Genomic DNA, 20266 nt, shown 5'->3' with positions numbered 1-20266 from the left:
TGAAGGAGTGGATTAAGGTGAAAGAAGTGAATCAATGAGACTAAAAGAAACACAAATGAAAATATATCGTGTGTGCCCTCATGAAATGTATCAAACATCCAGGTATTTTTATTTGATGTCTTTCATTTATTTCATATCTTGAAATACATAACTTGCATTGAAAGCTTTGCCATTAAAACAGCATCAAAATCTTGAAATAGTTGTCATATTTAGATAGATTTATAATTCAGGTAACAAGGCTCTATCCTGGCTATCCTGCCATACAGATATACATTTTTTCCTCAATTAAATAATAATTCACGCAAGACAAGAGAGGTAGAAATACAGCTCAGTGCCTTTTATAGGGGAGTGTATTTGTGTGTTTGTATCTGTGTGCAGGCTAATAGTGTATTATGTACATTTTTAAAATTGGTTAATTAAATAGTAGTGTATCCAAAATGTACCATTACTCTTATGGGGTCAATATATCATCACTTTGTGGGCACACCAAAAACAACTTCCAAAGACAGAAAAACTCAGATCGGCCACAAATATTGAAATATTTAAAGTTCAAGAATCCTGATCAGTCTGACCCCTTAAGTTCAGCGTCACTGGATTGTCAGCACCCATCCACAAGTCCCTGCAAGTCCAAAGAGAAGTGTGCCACCAAATAGTTTCAAGACAAACATCAGTAAAATATTGTCTGTACATTTATTGCAACAGACTCTTCATATGATCAGAGTGCAGTTTATTCCTCCTTATCTTACACGATTAGGCTGCTCTCGCCGGTGTCACTTAAAAACCTATGCACCCTAAACACTTTCAAACCCTGTCAAATTGAAATCAGGATGCTGAGGCATGTTTGGAGCCATCTGCAAGGAAACTTCGGGAGCACTGAACCATCTTTGATTCTGACCTTCTCCAGCTATATGTTAACTCACACACACACACACGCACACACATTTTAAAATGGAAACCATTATAGGTCTTGGGTGCAAGAGGAAAAAAAATCAGAAGCATTGTCAAAACATGCAGATAAAGACATTCTGAGGGTGTGTTACTCAGATAAACAGACGGTCAGGATTGAATGCACAAGGTTCCTGTTGTATTTGGGAGGCTGCAAAAACATGCACAAATGCAAATCAAACCAATGTGTCCAAGCACCACCCTCAGAGAATATATTTCAAAGGCTGAGTATGTGTCTATGTGTTCAGATTAATGTGACAAATGCTGACTGCTTCTTCTCTGAAGGCCGAAATGTGGGTGGAAGAGTGTCGAGAAAGTATGAATCTGAATTTGCAAAACAAAGGACAAAAATGAGCAACTCAGTAAAAGATTTTGAATGTGGGAGCAGTTGTCCTCGTGCAACCACATCTGGTTTTCTTTGATTGTACTCCTCTTACTAATTTTTTACTTCGAGACGGAATTTTTTAATGAATGGAAGACGAAATACAGGTTTCTGTTGTCACTTGACCCGAGCGATCCTGTGGATGGATAGCAATGTAAAAAGGGTCAAAAGCATATTGTGACCCATAACTATGTAATAGACGTGAGTCAGTGGCTGCTGTAGCATGAATGCTTGTTGACTTTTGCCCCCAGCCTTGAGGAAAACACATTTTTAGTCAAGGTGGGAGAGAGGGACTTGAGAATACAGCAGAGGGGATGCCTTTGATTTGTTGTCTCGACCAGTCTTTGAATAAATTTGTTTAAACGGGGACACCAAGAGAAAAGCATCCAGTGACACTTTCACTGATCCTGAAAAGTATCGGAGCGCTTGGTTGATGTTAATCAGAGTGTTAAAGAGCACCACTGAATAAGGCCATTTGCACAGTTGGCTTCAGGTGAAATGGAGGATATGAAGGGAAGTCATCAAAATTCAGTACTGGATGTCTCCACTTAAACCACCTCAGGTCTTCCTTGTACCTCCACTTTGTCACAACTCTGTGGACTCAGATTCCCTCTACTCTCCTCATCACAGCACAGACTCAAAGTAGAGAGCTCCTGATGACCCATGCGGAGGATGAGGTGTCACTAATCTACGTAGCGACAAAGAGGAGGAGGAGCTTAAATCCCCACAGCTGCGCAGGTGGATCCCCTCTGGAGTTCGGCCGCTGTATTGTCGGTTGTGGCGACTGTCACTGTGGGAATGATGGTGTCCGCGGCGATGAGGTTGATGGGAGTGATGGGTGGGGTGTCCTCTGTTGGTGCTCCAAGTGGTCCGAAAAACCTGAGGATTTCAGAAAGAAAACACTTTCAAAGTGGTAAAGCCAATATAGAAAAACAATTAAATAATGAGTTATCTGAAAAGTAATGAATAATCTGAACTTGATGTCATACTTGTTCCAAAGGCAGATGGTTGGTGGCAGCGCCCTCAGCTCCAGTCCTTCTTTTCTGCCCCTGCCCTGTGTTCCCAGCATGCTCAGAGGAGGGCGAGAGGTTGCGTCTGGAGCGCTGCAGGAAGCGAGCCATCCAAACTCGAGTCACCTGAAGGTGAAGTAAAAAAGATCAGTAAGGAGAAAAACTAAATAGACTTACATCGGTGTTACTTTTTCTTCTGTATGTTGGACTAATGACTGTCAGACTAACCTTTAGGTCTCCAAGAGAACGGTTGCAGTCTTTAGGTAAACGCAGAGGTGAGGTGGGTGGTGGTTTCGAGGGAACCTGTATCCCGGTGGCTGCTGCTGATTTCATGCTGCCTTTTCTTGGCAAAGCTGCTGCAGGAGGCAAAGAGGTGCGCGGCAACAAACACGCCTCAGAGGACGGACCTTCAAGAGGTAAAATCAGCAAAAAGGAGAAAAAACTGAGGCACTCATCGTCCAAGTTTTAAAGCTTAGGTTAAGATAAAACTAGGGGGGGCTGCCGACACTCAACAGCCAAACAAATAAACCCCTTCTCAATAGTGGTTCAGATTTTCCATCCTTTAAATCCATGGCAATGCCAAGAAACCAACTCTAATAATAAGCAAATGACAAGGAGTTTGTCGGAATCTGCCGACGCATATACATGTGTGTATTAGCTCACTCTGATCCACTGTTTGTTTGCCATTTACAGAGTCAGGGGCTGTGAACAAACAGACAGCTGGTCCACCAGGAGGAGATATTTGCTGAATTTTAGAAACGATCCATTGCATTTGTGTCACAAACGTCTTTTAAAGTTTTATTTTAATTAATGAAGAAAGTAGGTCACTAAATCCCTTCAATCCAACGACAGAAACACAGCATTTCTTTTTTTTATGTATTTTGGGGCTTTTGGCTTTTTTTTGCAGAGGACAGATGAAGGGACACAGGAAATGTTGAGTGGAGAGAGTGACATGCAGCAAGACCTACAATGAGGAATATAGCCTCCATATATGGGGCACACAATATAACCACTTGGCTACCATCACTCCAGAAATTTAACAATTTCTAACCACATTAGAAATATGCCTATTCGGCAAAATCTTCCAAAAATGATTTGGAGGAAAATGGTTGAACAAAAAAATTTGAATGCTCAACGATTCCCTTTTGTGGGCGTGAGGGTTCTAAACCGTATTTTGATCCATGTCTGTCAATTCAACATCTGTCACATGATTAAATCAGCAATAGATTCCAAGAGTGTTTGATTGATGATGGTGATGATGTGCAAATGTCTCGAGTTATATCACTCCAAAACAAACTGAGGGCGTTGCTTTTTTTTTTTTTTCTGTTGTTGAAATGTCAGATATGAAAAGACAGAAACAAGTGCTATCACATCATCGAATCCCATCCCCTCGGTTTTCTGCTCACCTGTGTCTGTAGATGCTTTGCTTCCTCCAGAGCCAAAGTCAACTGAAAAAAAAGACGCATAAGTGGCACAACATTAAATGGTGATGAAAAAGATGCAATCACAGTTGTGTCTAACTTACCTGTATCAGTGGAGGAGCCAAAGCCTGGCTCACTGTGTGACCTCACCAGACGTAGGAGCCCCTCGCTGTCCTTTCGTAAACCTTCTCCATCCTTTTCACTTTTCCCAGCCATTCGTCGGAAGCTCAGCAGTTGGCCCAGGAGCTGTGGCCCAGTACCTTGACTAGCAATTGGCTCAAGGGCCGCTGAGGAAGGTGAAATGGGAGGCGCAGAGGAGATCGGGGCAGCTCCTTGGCGTGAGGAAAGGGAGGAATGGCCACGTGTCTCTGTGACAGAGGAATGCTGTGTAGAGGTGGAGTTTCCTATAGCTTCCAGCTGGGAACAGCTGCTAGCTAGCATGGCCTGGCGACGTAAAACTGGAGATCTGCAGGAAAAAAACGAGAGCCTATACTATTTCTGTTTGTGGTTATGCTGATGAACGGCTTAATTTTATACGACAGTAACGCAGCTGACACTGGTTCTGTATGTTTGCGTGTGCGTCCTCACCTGTATGTGGTGGTCGCAGTGCTGGGGGAAGAGCAGGAATTGGACCTCTCTCCTCTGATGAAGCGCCTGGCTCTCGGCCCTCCAGCCAATGGACTCTCGGGGGTTTGAGATGGCGGGCCTCTAAAGCTGATGTACTCACTACTCTCCCCTCCATCTCCCCCCTCACCTGCACTCCTTGTTCCCCTCTCCCCCTGGTTCCTGAGACCCACCTCCATCAGACAGGAGTCCTCAGACGGGGAAGAATCGTCAGGTATGTCCACAATCTCTGACATCAATAGAGAGCCACTGTCCATGGAAACTAATACAAATAAAGTAATCATGAGTTGTTGTTTTTCTTGTTTCACTATAACCTTGATTGACTGACAAAGTATTTCGTATTCATTTTAATTTTCTAGGTATATTACATTATTAGTAACACTTAATACCTCACAATTTTAATTAGAATAATATTTTTCCTGTCCAATCCAAAATGCCACCTTAGCTTTCAACAAGTACCGTAAAAGTTACAATGTGGGATAGTCGATCACCTTCTCCACTGAAGGCAGTAGAAGTTCCTCTCTCTCCAGACAGCTCAGTGCCGTGGGCATCATACATTGTTGCCTTGACAGCCACAGTAGAAAAGGATAAGCAAGGTCAATAAGTCATACTTAACACAAACAGACACAGACACACCCATACCCACCTGGCTCGCAGCTCTCTGTCCCATCACAGCTTCATAAGGAGGGGGGCAGTCAGTGGGGTAGAGAGGGACAGGACTCTCCATGGAGCCATTATAGGTGATGCTATGTGAAGTTCAAACAAAAACATCAAACGGATCATTTCCTCCCTTTACTCGTATGTGTGGCTGTTTTCTTAACATGTGCAAGACTGTTCGTGATATATAATCCTACTAATTATGTATTATACCTTTGAGCATCTGTTTCAGAGCTGCACGTGTACTCGGGAGGGTAATAAGGGGGCGGAGGGATGGGTGGTACAAACTCCTCAAAGTCCATGATGTTGGTCAGAAAGGCATCCTGGGGAGTGGTGCATTCTGGGTTGACTGAACGAGAGCGATGTGGGGCCAGCTAAGGAGGGAGAACACATTTAGCTCATGAAAAAATAGAAATAAATATTTCTAAGGTCTAATCCCTGAATACAGCAGTATCATTTATTGCTGAGTACTTTTGCAATAACGACAACACAAAAAGCCAGACTGGTGTAAAATGTGCTGTGTGTGCACTCACCAGGTGCACAAGGTCCAGAGAGAATATGTGAATACTGCAGGTCACAGTGGACAGAGTACAGATGATGGTGGAGAGAATGCTGAGACCACACGCACTGAACAAAAGGTCCTGCAGAGAGATGGTAGACTTAGAAAATGGAATTCTGTCAGAGTAGAGGCATGTTAGTCCGACTGTAGGTCGAGGTTACGTTTTTTTTCTTCATATAAGTGAAAGTGTCCTTTTGTTTTACAGTTTTTGTCTATGTAACTGAAGACTGAAAATGGCGCTTAGATAAACTCTGAATGCACTGATAAAATTCATAAAAATCTAAAATGACTGACGTGTACATGAGAAATGGCTACAGCTAATTATTACACCTGACGTGTCTTCCAACAAAGGCTTGAACAATTTTGAACCTTTCCTTCACAATAAACTTAGGGCAATAAAATGTTGATTTAGGTCTCCAGTACACGTCAATACACGTTCTACCCACCTTTAGTTGACGTCTGATGGAGTGACAGTCAGCGTTCAGATAGAGGACCAGGGTCTCCTCTTCTGTAATGGAGCAGGAGTGTGTGGGTGCACAACAGACACAATGACCATTCTCCACCTACACAGAGAGGATTTTATTAAAACACTGAACTTCACATTACAAACATATTGATTTGATTGTTTGTCCCTGCACATTCTCTTATGTATCTGGCTAGAAGGGCATTTCAGCGTGAGGCAGAAGACAATACGTGCACATTGTTGTGTACCTGGCAGGTGAGCATGGACTTGACCATCTGTGCGTTCTGACAGGAGAGCATAGAGCCTGCCAGACTGAGGATCACACACACTGCGGACAGCAGCATGAACAGAGACACCTAGTCAGGAACACAAAGACACAGAGCCATGTTTAGATTTGGTGCAGGATGTCAAAACTTGTGTCATGTTCAGCCAAGAGTGTGCAGAGTTTTATTCTTCCAACCAAACAACTTGGCAGGTAGCTTTGAGGAACAACCTTCCCTTCTGCTGAAGGGAAGGAGTGTTAATGAGCAAAGTAAACTGTTTGGTTTTTGCACTGAAATCATGCACATGGGAAGATTAAGCCCCAAAAATATTCTGAGGTAGATGCAATATAAGAACATTCATGGCTTTACTGCAATTGTGATTTACCGCTTTCACTTTTTACATTTGAACTGCTGGTTTTAAAGTTAAGAGATAACTGAAAAAAAACAATAATAAAATACTGAAGTTTGATGATGTCGTAAGGTGCATTGTAGAGTTCTTCTATGACAGTCAACCATAATCACCAAAAATTAGCTGGACTGGACTCGGGTCGAAAGTCTTGTTAATAGAAGTACATTAAGTAAAGTGCGATACACATTACAACCCCAAATTCAAACTCAATCAATTCATTGAACATTGTTGGAACCATGTGTGATATTGTCCAAAATACAACACCTTATTTTAGACAGAAATGAGGATAGTTAATTTATTATACCTTTATATTGTTAAGAAACATTTACAACTTTATAATGTTATGTAAGCTGGATATACACTCAGTCTGCGGATTGTACCATTAGACCAAAAGCTCCACATCACTTTTTAAAGGACCTTCTGGGAAGCTAAAAGGTTTTTTTTCCCCTGTGGCCCTTTGGCCTAGGAATCAACTTCAACCAGTATTGCTCAGTGACACTTAATTTGAGACTCACAGCTAGGAATCAGATAGACATATACATACCACCAGCGTAAGAGGTCTCCTCCATGAGATGATTCCAACTATCCCTGACGCCACCACCTGCAGAGAGACACCACACACTGTACATCAGACAACAGACCCTTCAGAATCTCTGTTGTTTTACTTCAAATACTATCAGAATGAGTTACACTTACAAAAAATCCAGCCCAGAATGGACAAGACTGCCTCACGCGAGCTGATGAGGTGAAGGCTATGCTGGTAAAAGAGAAGGCCAGGACCATGCCCCCGAGGCCTAGGTGGCAAAGCCCCAGGTACAAGAGCAGGCGAGCCCCACCAGGCCCCCGACCGGACATGCCCCTGCGGCTGTCTGACCATCCTCGAGAACCTGAGGCTGAAGCCACGCTACTGGAGTCGGATGGTGAAGGCATGATTGTGGAGGAAGCTTGGCGATGGCGAGATATCACTCTTACACCTTCATAAAACGAAGTTCAGCTATGTGGGTAGAAGTGCAGGAGAGTAGAAGAGGAACATAAATGCTGGATTCAGGGCTCCACTCAAAATGATGCACCAATCTCTCCACTGGCAAGTGCCATAGGTTCTCCGCAATGCCCCATGGTGTAGTCCAGTCAGGGAGTCCAAGAACTTTGTCAGCATAAAGTAGAGAATTGAGCAGCCACTAAACTCTCACAGCCACTTTTCTCACCTCATTTGACGTTTCAGCCATAATTGTTTTTAGTCTATAGAACATTTCTCCCTGGGCCACTGCAGGCTTGAGAAAACAGTCTCAGCATTATTTGGCTCAGTCATGCATACTGGTGAGAACACAATCACACATTAGAAATTACTGCTATACTGATATTCTTTGCGTTGCTCCCCCCTCTTCGTCTTCTTCTGCCCCCAAGCGTCAGTGGCATTACGGTAACTGAAGACCCGAGCAGGCCGCAAAATGTTAAAGCATCCCAAAGAAAGCGGCCGATCCCTCGTCGTTTCACCTCTCCGAAGAGATAACATGAGGCGGTCACGTCGCGAGTCCACCCCAGAGGAGCTTCATGTGCCCTCCCCTCCTCTCACGACCTTCTCTTAGCTCCTCTTCATCCCGTCACGTAAGGAGAAAAAAGAAACAACGATGTGGAGATCAAAGTCCCAAGATCACATCGGTTCGTTCGGGAAGCTGAGACTTATTACCTCGACATGAACAGGAAATATAGATCCTACATCGATTTTCAAACTGCACCAAAAATAGCTGCCGGGGTGGGAGTTTCTTCACAGTTTTTAATCTTTCACTACGTTACCTCGGGGGGTTTTGCGGTGGTGGTCCACTCACGCACCTAAACCCCCTCCTCCTGCTTCTCCGTCGTCTCTTTCCTCCCTGCAGTCACGCGGGCATCCCGTTCAGACCCGTGTGTGTATGTGTGTGTGTGTTTGTGTGTCTGTCTGTGTACGCGTGTGTGCGTGATTGTGTGTATCCCGGACGTTTAGCCTACCTCTCTGACTCCCACCAGGCGTCACATGAAAACAAAAACAGAGCCTACCTACATGTTTAAAAGAATCCAAGTTCGCTTAAATTAAATAGCCCCTCCCCTTGCAGCCCTCGCGCTATTTCCTCGGGTCTTTGGTAAAGCTCTCACGCTACGGAAAAAAAAGAGGGATGTATCGTGTTTTCGAAATAAATCCTGCCCTGCGTGATGACAAGGCACGCAGCAGAAGAAGAACGTGCAGGCAACTTGAGGATGCGGCATATCGCGCGCACACCGTCGTGGTGCTGATGCTGAGAGGGAGGGGCGGTTGCTTAGCGACAAGCTCATGCTGCTGCAGCAGCAGTAAGGAGGAACACTGTCGTCGAACTGGCGGCTGAACTGAGGATAGTTTAAAAAGCAGGCCGCAGAGGGTCCTACTAAAAACGGGTGTCCCACGTAGCCAACTGATATAGGTATAACCAGCATTATTTTTGTAATTTGATATACTGTACTTTCTGTAAGTGTTCCTGACACACACAAAATATTATTTAACTAAACGGTAATATATGTTTTCCTCATTCTTTCATCTCTTGACAAACCCGTCTCAGTTCCTATGGCTTCTTCTGCACATTTCTTTCGTTTTGTTTTACTTCCTAATCTCTATGTAATGCTTGTTATTGTTCTCTGGGGTTGTATTAAACTTTGTATAACCTCTCAGAAAAAAACAAAAAACATTTACAAAATTCATGAACAACCTACCAACTGTGATTATGATGCTTTGGCAATTTACAAAATAAAGCACAGAAATCATTTTGTTTCACATTTTTATTCAGCAAGCAGTAGGTCTGTATAATACAAAGTTGTGTGGCAGACCTAAAAAACAATGTGACTGAAATGAACGAAAGGCAGATTCAAGACATACAGTACATCTGATGATCCCTAAAATCAGAAAGTTTAAACAATGATACTGCCTGAAGAAGAAAACCGTCGTGTCAAATGTAGCTAATGTATGACAGTATTTAAGGGAGTTTTACCAAGCACTTCAGATAAAAGCAAGACTCACTAAACCAATTAAAAAGGGGTACTAGTGTACACTGCTGCTTTCCTCACATCCTGTCAATTCACTTGCATTATCCATCATCTTTCATGTCTCCACTCAACTTCTCATATTGCACTTATCTCTGCTCCCTCCTCTCACGTTCTCTATTCGTTCATTGGCTAAAACAAAGCTTGCTCACCCATCAGTGTTTGTTTGTGATTCAGCTACGCACAACAGTTGTTTAATTCATTAACATGAGGAAGAGCACATTTTCATCTTCTCATGGGATGTAACCAGATAACCGCTTTATACTCGACTCTGGGATTTTAATATTCAGAGGCATCTGTTACAGTGGATTCTGTTGAATACATTATAATGGGCACTTCTGACACAGTTAATCAATTATTGAAGGGTAGACCCTATGTACAGTACACAACAACAAAAAGGACTTTGAAATATGTGTTGTGAACATGTTTGAAAGCAAAGATTCTCAAAATACAGCTGAAGTTCTCTTAAGACGTGAAGCAGTGAGTGTTGCAGGAATGATAACATGGTGATAGTGTAGCGATATTGTAGAGAGTCAGACAGAATGCTGTGTCAGTTATCTGTGAGATGTCCAAGACCCCTCTTCGCAACTTTCACATGTCAATGTGAAATACAGGCAGAATGAGAAATCAATAACGCATTTCTATGTCAAACTGCACTTACGGGGGAAACAGTATAACAGGAAAAATCATTTTGGTATAAAAACATAATTTTTTTTAAAAATGGTGACGTTTGTATTTGATATATTATCCCACCAGATGGAGACAGAGGACCTGCTGTGGTATATTTCGCGCAGTAATACTGTCATGTTTGTTAGATTTGTGTAGTGCTTTATATTTGGTTCTCAGCATGACATCTAGAGCAGAAGACATTTGGAGGTTTTTTTCTCTGAACTGCTTGTGATTTTCACCTCTCGGCCTGTTGGGCTCTGTTGAACAAAAAAAATATCCACAAATAAAGAAAATGACAAGCATAATTAGTGCAACTTAAAGTTACAAATCCAAACTCAGGAAGAAAAAATGTTTCCTTTCTGTATTATTTCATAGGACGTAGGATTTCGTTTGTTTGGACTTACTGGTTTCTTGCTGGATTTCTGGAGTATGTCTTGTGCCAAAGACAGAAAAGACTGAGAGGAAACAAAGACAGAGAAAAAGAAAAAAAGAGAGAAAAGTCAAGTTTAGGACTTGGTAGTATATAACTAAGTTAACATACTTTTAAGTGAAATATTAATGAATATAAAGAGAGCACTTTGTCAGTCAGTAGTCAAGTTGCAGCTTACCTCATCCACATTAATGCTGGACTTTGCGCTTGTCTCAAAGAACCTGATGCCGTGATCCTTAGCCAACTGTAAACAACAGACAGCAGGTCAGGATATGGGTAATAATAGTTTCCTGCTTCTTATCTTGAGTAAATGTAAAAGTGGTGCACAGTGAAAGCATGTAACACACACAGTGCCTTCTTCAAACAATCCTCCCTCAGATTAATTATAAAAGTCTTCACTTCTATGATCTGGTTTTTACAATGAGACCTGTGACAAATGCAGTATTATGGTTAAGCAACACTACTCATATACTAATGTACTGCTAAATTACACTATAATAAATATAACTAAATACAGTGCTATATATCTCCGAGGGGCATCTTACCTTTTCTCCTGTCTCCTTGGAAACCTTCCGCTTGGTCTCAATGTCACACTTATTACCGAGTAACATTCGACTGACCCCAGCTGATGCATTCTGGGAATGAAGGAATGCAGTTAATTGATTAGTGAAACTTCAGATCTTGTCTAGAAGACAGTGTATCAGAAAGTACACTAATAAAGAAAGAGGAACAAGCAGACGTCTTCATGTCAAGGCAGAACTGAATGAGATGCACTGACCCACAACGTAATATTTAGAGAGAGGACGTTGACTTTGGGCATTTGTAGGCTGTTCATTTTCATTTAGCAAAGATCTAAGATGGGTACATTTTCATATTTAGTTTGACTGCTTCATGAAATTGTTGAAATTCAACTTCACAGATGCTACGACTTCTCTATTAATGCATTCAAATTTCCTTTTTGTTAAATTTGTATTATGAATTTGTTGACCAGCTAGACTACCAAGACAAAACAAACACCAGTTCATCTTAAAGACATCTCATGCAAAAAGATAGTTTGTATAACGAAGAATAAACACTTTTTCTAGACAGGGCTCTTCTTTTTTTAATACTTTTATTCAACCATGTAATGAACTTAATGAGATCAAGATATTTTCCACATGGGTGATCAGGCCAAGAGGGCAGCAGCACGCATCATAAAAAACATAATATGGTTAAGAAACAGTTTACAAACAATATGAAAACTGTTTCTGAAGTCTTATAGACAGTTACCATGCATCGAAAGTAGTTGAGAAAAAAGACTCAAATGCTGTCTATCCTTCAAGCGTATCATGGGTTGTAATTGATTCTTCTTACAGATTATTATGGATTTAGTTTATTCTTTCAAGTAGTTTCCACAGATAATGCCTGAAAACAGTAACTGAAGTTTTAAGCCAGGCATCATCATTTGTAATTACAGTGTGTTGCTCATGTTTTGTTTTTCATTGCAACAAAATGTTAACATAACATAATATGACCCATAATCTTTAACAATTTTCACCTGAAAAGAACATTCATAATAATGTGAGGATGATGGAGACCTGCTACAACACTGTTTGAGAGCTCTAAAAACATTCAGTTTTCTTCTTCATTGTCTCCTTATTTCTTGTCAAAAAACAAAGACCTGTCCACTATCATTTTAAGCTAAAGGTGCCCTGAAAATAGAGTACAAGTGACAATTGGTGTAGGTTTGTTATAATTTATTAGATTTCTTCTGATACTTCTGAAACATCATGCAAACTGAAGAAATAAACGTTTTTTAGTCAGTATTTAGCCATTATTGTAAAAAACTATTCTACTGCTAGCAGAGTAGGATGACATTCTTGTGCCTCTCCATAAATGGAGGTCGTGGTCTCAGAGAACGATTCAGATGTTCAAAATGTTATTCAGTGGACTCTGTCTCTCCGAAAGGATTCAAAGAAAGTACGAAAGCACACAATCACTTTTATTGATGTGTGAATCTGTTGCTACTTTGATCATTTTAAAATGTTCTTTATCAGTATGTAGTTTTATTTATAATAGATGGGGCGTGATTTTTGTTTTTTTCCGTAGAAACATATTTCAGTGAAAACTTTTTGGCTTTTTATTTTGATTTGGGTGAACTTTCCTTTTTCAATACCAAGTGGTACATCACTCCTGTTTTATTGTTCATAATCGTAACGGTCAATGACTAACATTTATCCAACTGACTTATCACCATTTTAAAATGTCCCCTGGTCTTCATGACATAGTCTCACCTCCTTGATGCTCTTCATCCAGTTCTGGATGTTTTCATAGGACTTCTCGTCTGTGATGTCATAGACCAGGATGATACCCTGACGCAGACATACAAAAACGATACAGGGTTTAAGGAGTCAGTTGAAGGTAAAGAGCAGCAAAAAAACAAAAAAAAAGCAGCAGTGATGTCAGCCTGATTTTCCAGTCTGCAGTCTACTCACCATGGCTCCCCTGTAGTAAGCTGTCGTAATGGTCTTGAACCTCTCCTGGCCTGCTGTGTCCCTACACAAAGCACACACATTCAGAGTTAACTTGTGCATGTCTTGCAAGAATCTTGTAGAAAAAAAAAGGAAGTTGGAGGTATTGAAAATACAGGAATTTAATAATCCATCGTACACTGCTAAAGCAAGCTTAATTCATGTTGCTGACACAACAATCTTACATGACAGCCATGTAAAATAGCTTACTTGGCAATAAACTCTGTCATAAAGCCCTGACTTGAAGAACAATTGGGAGGTTCCTTTTTTTCCTTTAACTCGTATTACTCAGCCAACTCTGCCACGCCAAATCACGAAAATAAAGCACTCATAGACACACAACCAACTGTCAACGCTCACCAGACTTGTAGTTTCACTTTCTTCCCATCCACATCGATGGTTTTCACTTTAAAGTCAATGCCTGAGAGACAACAAGAGAACAGGAAAGAGCAGAGAGGAGGGGGATGATGAGTTAAATACCTCAGATATGAACTCAAAACAAACCCAAGTGAGCAAACACACACTAACTAACACACACACACATAATAGAATATAGGTCACCCTCAGAGAAGTGGATTCGTGGTCACTCCCCCTGTGATTTTGACCCCCCTCAGAACACTCAACAAGCAGAGATGTATAAAGGAAAAGAGCCCTGTGAGTTGTGTTTTCTTTTCCTGCTGGATGGACAGATAGATAGACAGCAATGGGCGGGGGGGGGGGGGGGGGGGGGGGGGGGGGGGGTTCTGTGCAGGCCAGGAAAAAACCAACCATTCTTCTGGGAACATAGAGATGGTGAAAAAGATAGGAATGAGGGTGGGTGGACTCTCTAAGAGCCAAGTGAGAGGAATGAGATCTGAAGGAGAGATGGGAGAGAGAGGGCCAGGGAAAAGACACACAGTCAATAGGAGAGGAAAAAAGGAGAAAGATAAGACTGAATGAAAAGGAAAAAAGAAATTGTAACACTAGGGCTTGTTCAGACACGAAAACAGCCCGAGAAACCAGTTGGTACAGTGCTGGAATCAAAGACTGAAATCATGTCAACATGTCTCACTAATGACAAGCCCCTGCAGACATGTCGTTTAGGTTAAAAAAGCAAATATATCACTGCAGTGACAACATACCGATGGTGGAAATATATGTAGAATTGAAGTTGTCCTCCGCGAAGCGAATAATCAGGCATGTTTTTCCCACTCCGCTGTCTCCGATGAGCAACAATTTGAAAAGGAAATCATACTTTTTCGCCATGGTTGTAGTTTTTTTTCTTGAAATTAGGAAATGAGGAAAAGTAGATTGGTTGTTGTACCTTCCTTGGAGTAGCCTACTTTACATCGACATCAGTTTGAAAATCTGGATCAGTAAAATGAAGCAAACTTGATGAAAAAGTTTTCTATAATGTTACAAGTCTATCCTTTTTTCCTCCCTCTGACTTGTCACCGGTAAATTCCGATCCCCCTCAGTGCCTCTGTGCTCTGTTTGGATTGCGCTGGATTTAATAAACACTCCATGAAAAGTTGTACAGTCTACTGTGGAAAAGTCCAGATCTTCAGTAGGTCCATTGTTGCTGTTCTCCGATAGTCTGTGTTTTACACAGTTTACAAACGCACCGGGGTGGCTACGTGTTTTTTTCCCCCTGCAGTAAAACTTGCCGTCAGCGTAGATCCCAGATCCGCAGAAAAAGGTCTACGTAGGGTGGGAGTCTCCATGACGGGGACGGCTCAGGAACTAACTGCAGCTTGAGGGCATGACCACAAGGTGGCGCAAATTAATCACAAAACAAATAAAAGAATACCTGGCTGTCCGAAATCTAAGAGAAGCCTAGTTTAAAAAACTAAAAATGAAAACTTGGCTTTTTTTTACCAGGTGGAAATGTGCTTCCGTAGAACCGAATACTTTCATACCCTCCATATTAAATACGACGTCAAATTGAGTAAGAAGTCACTGTTCGTCTGATCTTTTTTTTCTTTTAAAAGACCATATAAACTGTTTTAGATGTTACCTGAATGCTGTATAACTGGTTTCAAGTAGTAGGCCTAAGTTAACTATTACTCGGAAAGGACAAAGCACTTTTTATTTGAAAATAAAATATTATAAAAGCAACAAGTTGTATTTTTAATGTTAATTTTATCGATGTAATTGCTACTTTTCTGTTTTTATCTCTGTGTTTTGAAAGGTGCCTTTAGATACAATGCAGCATTATTACGATAATAATAATAATAATAATAATAATAATAATAATAATAATAATAATAATAATGATAATGATAATAATAATAATAATAATAATAATAACCAGGTGGATATTTAGAGTGTAACCGTACCTATCCATTGCAGACAAGTGTAACAGCAACACAATTCTTTTTAACTGCTTTATTTAATGAAGCACAAATTTTTATTGAAAAACAAACAAAGTAAACAAAGGGGGGGAAAGAAATCGATTCAAATTTGATTTCGTTAGCTGAAAAATCTGTCTTCCGGCCTGTCTTTTCTTTCAGCCACGAGTTTCCGGTGCATCATCAGTGTTGTTCCGGTAAGCGCCCAGATACGCAGACATGCCAGTAAGTAACTCTAACATTTCTAGATTTAATATCAGACTTTTAAAAGTGTATTTTACGACGGAAACTTGATACAATATTAAATAAACCTCCGTGCACGCTGTAGTCGACGCGCTTGGTTTTGATATGATGTATTTGTGAAGATGTGAAAAGGGACGCAATATGGCGAGACACGTGTAACACAAAGCGGCCACGAGGCTCGGGGGTTTTCTTCCTGTAATTCACATGGAGATTGTCTTTATTTTCAGGATAAAGACTTAAACTTTCCAAAGACATCTTAGGTTGTGTCAGCGTAAATTCTGTATAACAAATGGAAAATGTCCTTTCACCTTTAATTTTCTGTTATCACATTTCCTGTCATATGAAAGCTGTAAAGACGTGTCGACCTTTGCTTTTTGTAGTCGTAAATAGGATCTTTAAAACAAACAGAGCATGTTGTTATTTTAATTAATCTGCATGAATCAGTGAAATAACAGTTTATGAACTCATTTCAGCTTGCAAAGGATCTATTGCACCCCAGCACAGAGGAGGAAAAGAGGACACACAAGAAAAAACGTCTCGTACAGTGTCCTAACTCCTACTTCATGGATGTCAAATGTCCAGGTCAGCTGTGGATTTTTCTTGGCAAAGCCTCGTTAAATATGAAAAGACAAATTACTTAAAATAACAAAAATCATTTGTACTTATGAACACATTTTTTAATTCAATATAAACTTAGATATAATGTTGGAGCTTATATTTAAGAGTTTCAACATATGGGATGTTTTTGTTTCGATGTATTATTATTTTTAAACGTTGTTGCCTCTATGTGTTGCCCTTTCATTACTTCCTTGGTGATCGGGGTGTCAAATGAGGCATACAGGGATACTTGTGACTGTTTGTATAATGAGTTTCATGTGACTCCTTAACACACAAACAGCTACAAGGACACATCAGTAGGCAGGTGTACCTGTCATAAGATATTATATATATATATATATATATATATATATATATATATATTAGCCACTTGCTGCTTCTTTTTAATGTTTAATTTTCATGGCTGCTGTTTAAATGAATCCCTTTCTTTTCTGCAGGCTGCTATAAGATCACCACAGTGTTCAGTCATGCACAGACAGTAGTGCTGTGTGTCGGCTGTTCCACAGTCCTCTGTCAGCCTACAGGAGGGAAAGCTCGTCTTACAGAAGGTACAAAAAAAAGTGCCTATGAGAGGGACTTATGCATTTCCTACTACAACTACACCTGTCGCTCTTTATGTGAAGTCCTGATTTTTTTCATTTAGCATACAGATACAAAGTGAATACGAAGGTCTAGATTTCTGAGCATTGCCTTGTTTGATTTAGTAACAGTTTAGAATTGAGTTATTTAAAATCTGAATTAATATCATATGGGGGGATTGTCTGCACCGACTCAAGCCCATTTTATACCCTTCATGTCATCTATCACCGACCCTTAACTTTCCAACTAAAAGCATAAATGTCAAAAATCAAACGCATGACTTGAAAGATTGTTTTCATGGTTAAAAGGACCACTACCCCAGGACGGGTTCCCAAACTTTTCAGCGTGTGCCCCAAAATCATGGTGCCAGAGACTGGGGACCCCTACTTTACCTGAAAGAGGTTTAATGCATACAATGTTATGCACAGACGCACATTCTTATTGGTCTATCCAAACACTGGCATTAAAATCATACAAAAGACCTCAGTAGCCTTTAATGATTGTTTTATTTCAGCATCTCTTTGTGCCTTTTTATTATCAAAGAGCAACAGATGGATGCATTGCTGCAATCATATTTGAAGAATATTTTTAGACATTTCTTTTATTTGAACACATTCTCACTGAACTATGGTTTTATTTTAAATATCATTTTAAAATATAGATAAGAAAATGCATATAAGTCATATAACATTTTTATTTGTTTTTGGGTGCGTGCCTCTGTGTTGCCCTCTCAATGTTTTCTTCATGATGAGGGTGTCGACTGAGGCACACAGTGACTCTTGTGGCTGTGACAGAAATTCATCATGATTGATTTATTTCTACACAGTCAGCTACAAGCACAACCTTTTCTTTCAGATGTTTTTTTTAAGGCTTATTTGAGCAAAAGCAAAGTTACATTTTAAATTCTCATAAAGGTATAATAAGTCTTCTACCATTAAACACTGTCAGTCTCTGAAGAAGTGATGATGTACCGTATGTAACATTTTGGTGAATTGGTTGAGCGCGAGGCCAAGGTTTGTTTTCACCGAGTCTCATTGTCTCACCCACTCTATCCTGTACTCTGCTGCCATGGTAACCAAGGGCTCCTCAGTAAACTGTGCTATGAGTTACTATGGGCACAGCTGCAACTGTCGGCACTAAAACCACAGTTGTTTGGAGGTGACTCAGTGTTTAAAAAGGCAGATAACATTAGTTTAAGTATTCTGTGTTGTGTCCTTGGCAGTGAGTCAGTTTATACACAACATGCTGAATACGTTCATTCTATTATACTGTATACGTAGTAATTTCCAAAAGGCCACAAATATATAACCTCTGGCATTTAAGATGCTGTGAAAAAAATCCATCTGAAAGTGCTTTTGGTTTCCCTGGTTTATTCTAACTTGTCAAGTCAAAGATGAATCTTAAAATTTCACCGTGACTTTGGCCATCATACATTTTTTTCTTGTTTTTCAGGTTGTATATTTAGCAAACTAGTAAAACACATTAAATAGTCACAGCTTGGATTCGGTTGTGTCATTTGTAATTAAAGTAATATAAACAGAGTGGGTAGTCACAATTCATCATCACAATTTGATCCCCATGTCTTTTAAACAGCCAAAACAAACTACACAAGATTCAGCCTTTTCAATTAGAGGGTTGGTTAGATTTGCACCAACACGGAATAAGTTGTATACTTAATGTTCTTCATCTCTCTACAGGATGCTCATTTAGAAGGAAACAGCACTAGGATGACTGGAGGTGGTCGGAAGAAGTTGAGAAAGAAAGGACCGAGCAACACTGCCATGGAGCTGATGCCGCAATGAGAAAATGAAGGGCGTGAATACAAATCGTTGAATATAAGAGGCCTGTCTACAGAATATGCACAGAAGAGTGATCAACATTGTTGAGATCCCATCAACAACACATATCCATTAATTAGTTTCTCTAAATAAACATAGTTTGTTTATGTTAAAATAATATTGCAACTTGGTCATCCAGTTTGTTCTTTTGTTTTTTCTCATGAAGGCTCTCAGATGTCACCTGTCTGTTAGAAGGCACTTCTAAACTCAGGACCCTTAAAACAGGGCTCAAACAGATCAGGGGATTTAAGTGCTCTGGCGCTTTGTTTTCGAAGCATACGAATTACCGATGCATGGCTTTAAGTGTAATTTTCTAAAGAATTATTGTGGAAAAGTTCTACGCAATGAGAGACACTTCTGCCAAAATATCACTGCAGGTTATACAATTTTGAAGGTGCAGGTTGCCTAACAATGTGTGTTCAAACTGGTTATATTCCAAACACTATAAGAAAAACAAAGTATACCTGCCAGATTGATGCAAGAGTTGAGTCCACATTTTATTCTAGTATAGAGTTTTCAAAGCGTTGCCTTCCTGCTCTGAAGCAAGTGGTGTTGGTACAAGGCTTCTCTTTGTGTAAGGATGGATTCATAGAGAATCATTGTCTGCTTGATTGATGCTTTTTGACAGAAACCCAATACACAGTGATGCATCACTAAAAGCCACCATAATGGGTATTGTGGTTGTGATTTTACACATGCTTGCTATCTTGATAAAATGCTGTAATATATTTCTTCTGCAGCTGCAATAAAAGCTTTGGCAGAGAAAAACAGCATGAGCTACAACATAGAACATTATTTGTGCCCTACAGTTTATTCACAGCTTTTGTTTTTGTTTGTGAGCATGTAGGGTGTTTGCACACTCTTTTAATGTGAAAGCAATTATCAGTATACAGAAATAAAATCTGGGGAGGAATGAATGATACATGTTTCATGTTATGGTGAAGGTTTTTTCTTGTCTTCCTTGTAAATTGGAAATAATTTAAAATAAATACCAAATGGGATTAAATGTTGTGCCTTCTGCTTACTGAGCTACCAATATATTATAAGCAATCACTTGTCTGTCAGCCATTTTGGAAAAAAATCAAAACAAATTGATAGGTACATTATGTTACACAGTACTGAACATGAAACTGACTTTCTGCATACAGTTTATTGCTGCTCATGTCTGACATCTGTAGTTGGGTTTTTGATTTCTAAAATGAATGGAACAAAAAAATCGGACAAATCACTTCATGCTAGTACATACAGTGAAAGACCATTATCTAGTAATA

The 20266-nt window shown here is 40.1% G+C and overlaps 2 protein-coding genes across 3 annotated transcripts; one reads left to right on the top strand and one right to left on the bottom strand.

The window, feature by feature from the left end:
* Window positions 1–72: 72 nt before the first annotated feature.
* Window positions 73–15160, bottom strand: fam189b (family with sequence similarity 189 member B). Of its 2 annotated transcripts, XM_079344945.1 has the most exons (20): window positions 14509–15160; window positions 13748–13808; window positions 13352–13412; window positions 13151–13228; window positions 11423–11512; window positions 11056–11121; window positions 10852–10902; window positions 7278–7334; window positions 6310–6417; window positions 6045–6161; window positions 5573–5680; window positions 5253–5413; window positions 5029–5128; window positions 4874–4946; window positions 4347–4644; window positions 3863–4224; window positions 3744–3785; window positions 2566–2744; window positions 2317–2463; window positions 73–2206 (listed from the first exon to the last, which is right to left on the bottom strand). In XM_079344945.1, exons 1-20 carry the CDS (start codon window positions 14630–14632, stop codon window positions 1952–1954), a joined length of 2538 nt encoding a protein of 845 aa, XP_079201071.1. In that variant the 5' UTR covers window positions 14633–15160; the 3' UTR covers window positions 73–1951. The 2 variants fall into 2 exon arrangements, with proteins under 2 accessions (XP_079201071.1, XP_079201070.1); XM_079344944.1 differs by lacking the exons at window positions 10852–10902; window positions 11056–11121; window positions 11423–11512; ... (2 more) ...; window positions 13748–13808; window positions 14509–15160 and adding exons at window positions 7430–7727; window positions 8720–8986.
* A 684-nt stretch (window positions 15161–15844) lies between these two features.
* LOC306824787 (small ribosomal subunit protein eS27-like) lies at window positions 15845–20001 on the top strand. The gene is made up of 4 exons (XM_079345137.1): window positions 15845–15942; window positions 16434–16542; window positions 17016–17126; window positions 18855–20001. Exons 1-4 carry the CDS (start codon window positions 15937–15939, stop codon window positions 18881–18883), a joined length of 255 nt encoding a protein of 84 aa, XP_079201263.1. The 5' UTR covers window positions 15845–15936; the 3' UTR covers window positions 18884–20001.
* The last annotated feature ends 265 nt before the right edge of the window (window positions 20002–20266 follow it).

The sequence above is a fragment of the Symphodus melops genome (assembly GCF_947650265.1).
Source record: "Symphodus melops genome assembly, chromosome: 5".
Taxonomy (NCBI): Eukaryota; Metazoa; Chordata; class Actinopteri; order Labriformes; family Labridae; genus Symphodus; species Symphodus melops.
The sequence above is the reverse complement of the archived record's forward strand: the minus strand, read 5'-3'. Positions and strand labels throughout refer to the sequence as shown.